Source organism: Apodemus sylvaticus, chromosome 9 (assembly GCF_947179515.1).
Source record: "Apodemus sylvaticus chromosome 9, mApoSyl1.1, whole genome shotgun sequence".
In the NCBI taxonomy this organism is placed as follows: Eukaryota; Metazoa; Chordata; class Mammalia; order Rodentia; family Muridae; genus Apodemus; species Apodemus sylvaticus.
Window position 1 is genome coordinate 73169299 of NC_067480.1, and position 9334 is coordinate 73178632.

Below are 9334 nucleotides of genomic sequence, written 5' to 3' on the forward strand. Positions count from 1 at the left end.
GGCTGAGTTCCTACTTTGTACCTTGGATGGAGACCTTTCTTCCTTTCAGCAGCTGATGTATTTGAGCATCTAGCATTCTTCCTTGCTGGAAAGGTTTTCTCAAGTATTTGTTGAGTGGAGATAAGGACACTGGTTAGAACTTTTATTCTATTGGGAGAAACACTTCACAAAGCTCCTGTGATTTGGAGAAATGCTCATAAATTGTTAAACACATTTGCTGTCACATTTAGTGAACGGTGTAGACATTTAGGGGTTGAAAGAGTCGTTCAGAGTGTTTAAGAAAGTCTGGGGGCAGACGGGATTTATCTAAGCATCTATTTGCCAGTCACCTGTCTGTCTGCACAACCATCATTTTTATGTGTCTGTCTCTCCACCCACCCATCATTCCATCCATTCATCAAACTATCATCCACCCGTTCCCGTCTGTTTACTCATATCATCCTTCCATTTATCCATCTAACCTCACTCATCCACTCACCACCCTTCTATGTATCCACTCATCATTATCCATCCATTCATTTACCCATTGATCCACCCTTCCATCCATCCAGTCATCCATTTACCCATCCATCCACCCTCCATCCATCCAGTCGTCCATTTACCCATCCATCCACCCTCCATCCATCCAGTCATCCATTTACCCATCCATCCACCCTTCCATCCATCCAGTCATCCATTTACCCATCCATCCACCCTCCATCCATCCAGTCATCCATTTACCCATCCATCCACCCTCCATCCATCCAGTCATCCATTTACCCATCCATCCACCCTTCCATCCATCCAGTCATCCATTTACCCATCCATCCACCCTTCCATCCATCCAGTCATCCATTTACCCATCCATCCACCCTCCATCCATCCAGTCATCCATTTACCCATCCATCCACCCTTCCATCCATCCAGTCATCCATTTACCCATCCATCCACCCTTCCATTCACCCATCCACTCATCTGTCTACCCATCTATCCATTTTCTATCTCTTCATCCATCTGCTCATCTATCTATGCATCATCCATCCACCCATCTGCTCAATTATCTATGTATGTATCTATGTATCTATCTGTCTGTCTGTGTGTATATATATATGTATGTATCATTTACCTATCTATCCATATATCTATGTATCTATTTATGTATTTATCTATGTCTATGTATCTATTTCTGTCTATGTATCTATCATATATATATATCATCTATTAGTTTATGTATATATCATCTATGTGTCTATTTATGTATTTATCCATATATCTATGCCTATGTATCTATTATCTATCTATCACCTATCTGTTTATGTATGTATACATGTACATATGTATCTATCATCTATGTATCTATGTATCTATCCATGCATGTATATATGTATCTACCTATCCATCTATCTATCTACCTATCTTTCACTCACCCATCTATCTATCTGTCCACCTAACATTCCAAGAAATATTGATAAAGTGTTTACTGAGTACTGGGATCTATTCTAGGCTCTTGGGAGTCTGGCAAGTAGGAGTCAAAATTTCCTGCTCTTGTCGACACCGTGTTGTGTTGGGGAAGGGAAATTGGTTTAGCAATTAATCCTGTAAACAGGCAGAACATGTGATCATTCAGATGATGGTGAATTCTGCAGAGAACAAGCAAGAGAAAAGAGTGTGTGGTGCTTACTACAATAAGCAGGGTGACTGGAAGGCTTTACCCACAAGGTGACCCATGAGCAGAGACTTTAGGAGTTGGAGGGCCATCATTGTATGAGAACAGAGGGGGAGGAGTCAGCAATACGCGTGAACGTCCCAAGGCAGGAGGGGCCAGCCTGCGGGTGAAGCACCAAGACGGCAGTGGCTTTCTGATGCCTTTTTCTTCTCTCTCCAGATTGGCTGGTTCCCGTCTAACTATGTGGAGGAAGACTATTCCGAATACTGCTGAGCCTGGTGCCCTGCAGGACACAGAGCGAGGCAGAGGAAGACTGAGCCCAGGCTGCTAGCAGGGCTGAGGGGCCGTGAGCTGTCTTCACTGGCAGGGGATCTGCATGGAGTGCGGATGGCTAGTGGCCAGCTGGCAGGGTTCCCAGGATGAAGCCCGGAGATGGTTAATTTATAACACACTGATTTTTCTTCAGTCCTCCAAGAAAGCTGGGGCTTGAGGCAACTGATTCTAATAAAGTGAGGAGAGCGGGAACGGGTGTGCTCCAGACTGACTGTAAGGGGGGCCACAGGGAGGGTGCACACAACCCAAGCTCTCTCAGCAATGCCCTCCTTGTGTGGAGGCCTCCCTTCTCTGACTTTTACAGTACAGGTCGAAGGAGACCTGGGATTCCTACGTGGCAGAGGAGAGTGCTGTGTTTACAGGGTCTGGATTACAGAAGTCAAGTCTACACCTCCCCCCCCCCCATCTTTTTTGTCCTCAGTACCAAGGAATGATCTCGACGTGATAGGAAAACACACTACAGCTGAGCCCCTCACTGGGAGATTACAGGCAGGTTATCCACCCCAACCACGCCCCCAACTGCCCACTCGGGGATTCTAGGCAGGGCTCCACCCCTGACCATGCCCTCAGCCCTTAATTCAGGATTCTAGGCAAGGGGTTCTGCTGCTGTGTCACACTCCATGCCACTTTAACATCTTTAAGACAGGGTCTTGTTATATAGGCCAGAGTGACCTTGAACATATTACAGCTGGCCTTCAACTTGTCATCCTCCTGCCTCAGCTTTCTTATAATAGAAGTTAATGTTTTGAGTTCTCTCCTTCTGTGTTATGCTGAGTAAGGGAAAAACACCCTCAATATATGCTCTTTTTTTTTCTTTATTTTATATATATGATGAATACACTGTAGCTGTCTTCAGGCATACCAGAAGAGGGCATCAGATTTCATTACAGATGGTTGGGAGCCACCATGTGGTTGCTGGGAATTGAACTCAGGACCTTTGGAAGAGCAGTCAGTGCTCTTAACCACTGAGCCATCTCTCCAGCCCCTCAAAATATGCTCTTCAAAAATCCAGTTTAACTCCTATAAACGTTGGCTCTGGTGTCCTGAGGAGATAACCTGTTCACATCAGAACCCTTCTCTGCCTCCTCTGCCTGCCAGGTAGAGCAACCACACTGGTTTGCCCAGGACCATTTTGCCTGTTGGCCTGGTGCAGTTATTAATCATGACCTGTGTCCTACTTTGATTTTTGTTGCTGTGGCAAATGACCTAATGCTCCTTGTGGAGGTCAAGATTTGTGTTTGGCTACAGTTCCAGTGTACAGTTCCTCACAGCTGGAAGCCAGGGCAGGAGCCGAATCCGGACCTGAGGCAGAGGCCACGGGGGAGGCTCCTACTGCCTCATTCTCTGCTTTATGCTCGGCTTCCCTTCCTCTTTTTCAGCAATAAAGTTTTATTTACTTTATATCCAGATGGCAGCTTCCCGTCCTTCCTCACTTCCAAGTCCCTCCCTCTCCCTTTTCTTCTCCGCCATCCGCCCTTCCTTTCCTTCTCCTCAGAAAAGTGGAGGCCCCTCATGGATACCAACCAGCTTTGGCATAGCAAACTGCTGTAAGGTGAGGCACCCCCTCTCCTCCTGAGGCTGGCTGAGGCAGCCCAGCAGTAGGAAAGGGTCCCAAAGGCAGGCAACAGAGCCAGAGCCCGCCATGCCCTGTAGGAGCTGTAGGAGCTCCACGTGAAGACCAAGCTGCACATCTGTAGCAGATGTGCAGAGGGCCTCGCTCCATCCCGATGCACGCTCTCTGGTTGGCATCTCAGTCTCTGGGAGCCTCTTTGGGCTCATATTTGTTCTGTGAATTTTATTGTGGTATCCCTGACCTCTGTGGCTCCTTCAATTCTTCACCCCCCCTCTTGCATAGGGTTCCCCAAACTCTGCCTAATATTTGACTGTGGGTCTCTGCATCTATCTCCACCAGTGGCTCAAGCTGGCTTTCTTACACAGCCCCGTCTAGGGAGGCACCGTCCTCATCAGGTACCGTTAGTTAAGATGATCTCTCACAGACATGACCACGGGCCAGTCTAATCTGGTCAGTTACTCAGTGTAGACTCTCAGAGTAGCTGTGTTAACAGCTAAAGCTAACCAGGCACTCTGTTTCATTCTCCAAAGTGTCACATTTTCATGGTACCTGCTGTTCTCATTGATGGGATAAGATACTCTGAGAACTGCAATTAAAAGAAAGATTTACAATGGTCCACCACAGCAGGGAAGGCATGCATGGTGGCAGGCGTGTGAGCTGCCTGGTCACACAGTACCCACAGTTAGTGTGGGGGGTGGTGAATGCTGGTGTTCAGTCCAGCACCCCAGCCCACAGGATGGGACCACTCACAGTCTGTTAGCCTAATCTAGATAACCCCTTAACCACTGACAGAGAATGGATTTTCAGGTGATTCTAGAGCCAGTCTATAGCACCACCATCATGATTTTGGTGTCCTGAGCTGTGCCATCCGCAGTCAGAACCCCAAGATAAGGATCTGGGGCTATAAGGTTTCCCTGGGATGTTTCACAGGATCTCCAGAACAGAGAGAGGTGCCACATTAACTGTATCTCCTTTTCTTCTTGTGCATATAAGCACATGTGTATGTATGTGTGTGTGTGTTCATATGTGTGCACATGTGTGCATGGATATGTGGAGGTTAGGGGTCAACCTTGTTTATAATTTCTCATTTGTTGTCATTGTTTCTTTTGAGACAGGGTCTCTCTCTTGTCTGCAAAGCTGTCAGTGTTTCCTCTGCCAGACAAGAGGACAGCTTGGGCTGGAGAACTGCAGACCATTTCTTTTCTTGGTGCTGGGAAAGAGGGATGTCAGAGCTTCTCTTAAAAATCAAAAAGTTCTTTATTCTGGGCTGGACAGATGGGTCAGTGGTTAAGAGCCCTGGCTGCTCTTGTAGAGGACCTGGGTTCAGTTCCCCACACCCACATGGCAAGACACAGCCATCTGTGACTTCAGTTCCAGGGGATCTGATGCCCTCTTCAAGCCTATGCGGGTACCATGCACACAATGTGCATAGACAGACATGCTGGCAACTCATCCACACACATAAACGTTTAAACGTGTTTCTTTATTCCTAAGAATTTATTTATGTGTACAATGAGTCATGGTCATTTATGTATCCATGTATCCCTTTCCATGTCCTTCCCCAGCTCCATCCATACTCAACATATGTGCATCCGACTTAACTCCATGTCTTCAAACAGGCCAGCAAACAGCCCCACTACCAAAGTGCTGTTAGTGCTGCCCGTGTGCAGGGCTGCGTGGCTGTCTGCTAGAGTGTGGGGCAATCACTAGTGGCCACGCCCTCAGCAAAGAATGATTCTCCCTGCCCCAGCAGCTCCCATTGCCAGGAACTCCTCAGTGAGGGCGGGGCCTGGAGAACTCCTTCCCAGCTGTGCTGGGGCTTGGCTGGCTTGGTCCTGTGCGTGGAGCCACAGCATCTGTGAGTGTCCTCTCCACACCAGAGTCTCTCTGTTCTCTCCCGAGCCTCCTGCTCTTTCAGTCCTCTTGCTCCCGCCTCTGTGCTCTTCAGCAAGCCTCGGTGGTGGGGGGTTAATTGTCTTGTTTGCAATTGTGAGCACTCCATCTTGCATTCTCAGCACTTTGACCAATATTGCATCTCTCCGCTGACCGTTGTCTACTGTAGAAGGAGGCTTCTGTGACCCAGGTTGAGGGGTGCAGGGCTTGTAGATGTACACGTAAATATTTAGAAGGTATTTTGATAACCTGACCATTTAGGAAAATAACAGTTATGACTTCCAAGCCCTGGGCCACAACCTCTCAGCCTTGGTCATGACCTCCCAGGTGTAGTTCATGACCTCCCAGCCTTGGTCTTGACCTCCCAGGTGTAGTTCATGACCTCTCAGCCTTGGTCATGACCTCCCAGGTGTAGTTCATGACCTCCCAGCCTTGGTCATGACCTCCCAGCTGAGGGCTTTTGAGCAGAGTCACAGTACTGAGCAGGAAATTGCTTCTGTGGAAGGGACTTCAATTTTACTTTTTATCTTGTTACTGTTTATTTTGGAGACAGGGTCTCATGAGTCTCACACTGGCTGTGCGCTCACTATATAGCCAACGATGGCCGCGAACACCTGATCGTCCTGTCGGCACCTCCTAAGTGCTGGCATGATAGGTGTGCACCGCCACGCCTGCTTTGTTGCGTGCCGTGGATGGAACCAGGGCCTCATAGTGCCCAATGAGAGCGCTGCCCACTGAGCACAGCCTCACCCAGCACAGAGAAATCTCTTTTCTCATGGTGCCCTATTTGGGTTGTGGATGGACTTGTGGGGATAGGATTCCATCTTTTTACCACCACAAACTGTAACTCATCTTTTCCTCTCTGCCATCTGTCTGTTCTCTTGGCTTCAGACTTCTGCTTACCTTTACATGTTTTTAATAATGGATATTACCTAAACCGAATAATGGGATTATTATATTTCCATACATGTATTATATATTTCAATCAAATCCTCGTCATTCTCTCTCATCCCCTTTCACTCCTTCTGATCCATTCCTTTTCCTACACACTCTACCTTTCTACTTCCATGTCTGATTTCTGACAGACCACTGAATTCTATCAGGGTTGAGATGAGAGGCTGTCACGGGAGTGTGGGCCACTGACTGTGGCTACAACACCGAAGAAATGTCAAGAGCCCCTCCCCTTCCAACTGTGAACACTATCAGTCACCAGGAAGGGGCGGGGCCTCATGAACCCCTCCCCTTCCAACTGTGAACACTATCAGTCACCAGGAAGGGGCGGGGCCTCATGAACCCCTCCCCTCCCAACTGTGAACACTATCAGTCACCAGGAAGGGGCAGGGCCTCATGAGCCCCATCCCCTTAGCTCTGTTGATTTTGTTTCAGAAAAGACCTGCGCATCAGACTGATTCTTTTCAACATATATTATTCATGGCCTGGCATCTCTTTCTTATTGAATAGACTTTATTTTTAAGGCTGTGGTTAATCTCAGCATGCAGTCTGCCATCCTTGCCGTTGTGAGGGTTTTAACTATTGCTGAGTGTATTCAAGACTCCAGAACCAATGCCCACCTTCCAGAACTTTTTCGTCACTTACATTACACCCGCCACCCTCTGCCCCAGGTCTTTGCAGCCCCTCTTTCTGGTTAGACTTTACCTGCAGTACTTGAGGGCTAAGTCAAGAGCCAAGGAACTGCCTTTTTGGGTGGCTTTCTTTTGATCAGCTGGCGTCATCCTGACCAAGCTCAGACAGAAGAAGGGCTGGCATGGGTGGCCAACAGGACAGGACTTCAAAGTGCACATTATTTAGGAAGGCGCCATTGTATTGAACATCCCCACGGCCCAATATTAGATCCAGCTTTGCGGGCAGTGGAGAATGGTAGCTGAGACATAATGGACTTGGAGGTCGTCTGAACCCCCGGGAAATTCACTGTCCTTTACCAGAGAGTCAGGGACATATTTTTTTTTGAAGGCATGGCATCTCAATGAGTCTGAGGAGATGGCTCAGAGGTTAAGAGTTCTTGCTGCGCAAACATGAGGACCTGAGTTTGAATCCCCAGCACTCATTAAAAATCTGGGCTCGGCCAGCCCTGTGCAGGAGGATTGCTGGGGCTTGGTAGCTGTCAGCCAAGCTCTGCATTCAGTGAGAGACCATGTATCAGGGGGATAAGTGGGGAGTGTCAGCCTCCTGTGGCCTCCACGTCTGTGACGACATGAGCACCGGTGTATGTATGTGTGACAGGTGTGACTATATTCTACACAGCACACCCACTAAAAACGTAGGGTCTCAGGGCTAAGCTGTGCTCTCAGCACCCTAGTGCAGTGGTCACAACCCTTCAGGGGGTCGGATGACCCTTTCACAGGGGTCGCATGGCATAATATCCTGCATATCAGATATTTACATTACAACTCCTAACAGTAGCAAGATTACAGTTATAAAGTAGCAATGAAATAATTTTATGGTTGGAGATTACCACAACTTGAGAAACTGAATTAAAGCGTCACAGCTTTAAGCAGGTTGAGAACTACTTGTCTAGTGGCTAACAGAGGCCACAACACTGACTGTTTCTCTCTCAGGAAAGCCAGTGCCCAAGCACGGTCTCACGCACATGCTTGGCCGAGGATAGACTGTGCACAGGAGTATGGCATGAATTTCTTGTCATGTCTGAGGTGTGTGCCGTCACTGTAGGGACAGTCAATGGATTTGCAGGCATCAAGAACTGCATTAGAGTTCACTAGAGGAACAGGGCTGATAGATTCGTAGGTATCAGAGGAAGATTTATTAGTTTGGCTCATATGATACAGCCTGGACAGTCTATGATGGCTGCCTATATGCTGCCCAGGCCGAGAACCTGGCAGCTACTCAGTCTATGAGGCGGGTGCCGCACAGTTCAGAAGGCCTGGGGGACTTCTGGAGGGTACCGAGCCTTCAGTCCATGCCAGATAAGGATTGTAGGAGCAACAGAGGCAGTAACAGAGTGGTTGTGCTCCCCAGGAAGGGACAAAAACCTCCGTCCAGGAGGGCCTTCCCCAGAGATTCCCTTGGAAGTGTGCCTCTCAGCTGATTCAAGTTCAAGTCAAGTTGACAGTCAAGGTTAGCCATCACAAGGACCGTGGCACCGGAATGCTGCCTTTGCCCATGGTTTTCCATGAGAAGGAGAGGCTGGATCAAGGGATGTTGAGGAGTTAGAGGTCATGAATTTACTCATGGTGCAATTCCAGCTGTGTCCAGAGAGCTCACTCCATCTCGAAGGCTCAGGGTGGCAGAAGTTTGTTCTAGTCAGCTCAAGTTAGGTTTTGCTGTAGCGACTGCCTACAGTGGGTTGACTTGTAGGGTCTGTGGGGGGGGATTGTCTTAATTATGCTAATTGATGTGGGAAGACCCAGCCCGTAGTGGGCCACACCCTTCCCCAGGCAGGGAGCTGGAACTGTGGATAAAGGAGCATGCTGGCCTTCACACCTTCCTTCTTCTTGACTGTGGTTGTCACGTGACCAGCTGTTTGAGGTGTCCGTTCTAACTGCTCCACAAAGACTTTAATGTCTCAACTCAACTCCTAGCTCTCCAAAACTCCCCTTTTTTGTTAGGATATTTTATTATAGCATCAGAACCTAGGACAATCCTCAAAATACTCTCCCTCAGCTGTTCTAAGGATTTAAGAACATGGATGACGATGTGGGAAATCGGATATGAACTTCAAATGCAGAGGCAGAGACATCCAAGCTAGACTGGTCCAAGGCAGACAGCTGGAAGTCAAAGGCACGATCGCCCCCACGTGGACATGTGCGGTAATGACACAACGTCTGCTGCTGGGCGGGTCTAGGAAAGAGGGAAAAGATTGAGTTTGTTTGTGGGTGTGCACACGTGTGTTTGCTCACAAGTCTGTGTATATG

At 48.2% G+C, this 9334-nt stretch overlaps 1 protein-coding gene and 1 long non-coding RNA gene across 2 annotated transcripts in view; one reads left to right on the forward strand and one right to left on the reverse strand.

Moving 5' to 3' along the window:
- Vav1 (vav guanine nucleotide exchange factor 1) overlaps nucleotides 1–3385 on the forward strand; it is a 67947-nt gene extending 64562 nt beyond the window's left edge. Inside the window, exon 27 of the mRNA XM_052193711.1 lies at nucleotides 1865–3385. Within this exon, the coding sequence (XP_052049671.1) occupies nucleotides 1865–1918 (54 nt within the window). The 3' untranslated portion in view covers nucleotides 1919–3385. The remainder of the gene's footprint in view (nucleotides 1–1864) is intronic.
- On the reverse strand, nucleotides 492–950 carry LOC127693032 (uncharacterized). Its single transcript, XR_007979572.1, has 4 exons — nucleotides 852–950; nucleotides 733–812; nucleotides 615–694; nucleotides 492–576 (listed from the first exon to the last, which is right to left on the reverse strand). It is a non-coding gene; the product is annotated as an uncharacterized LOC127693032 (long non-coding RNA).
- Nucleotides 3386–9334: the final 5949 nt, after the last annotated feature.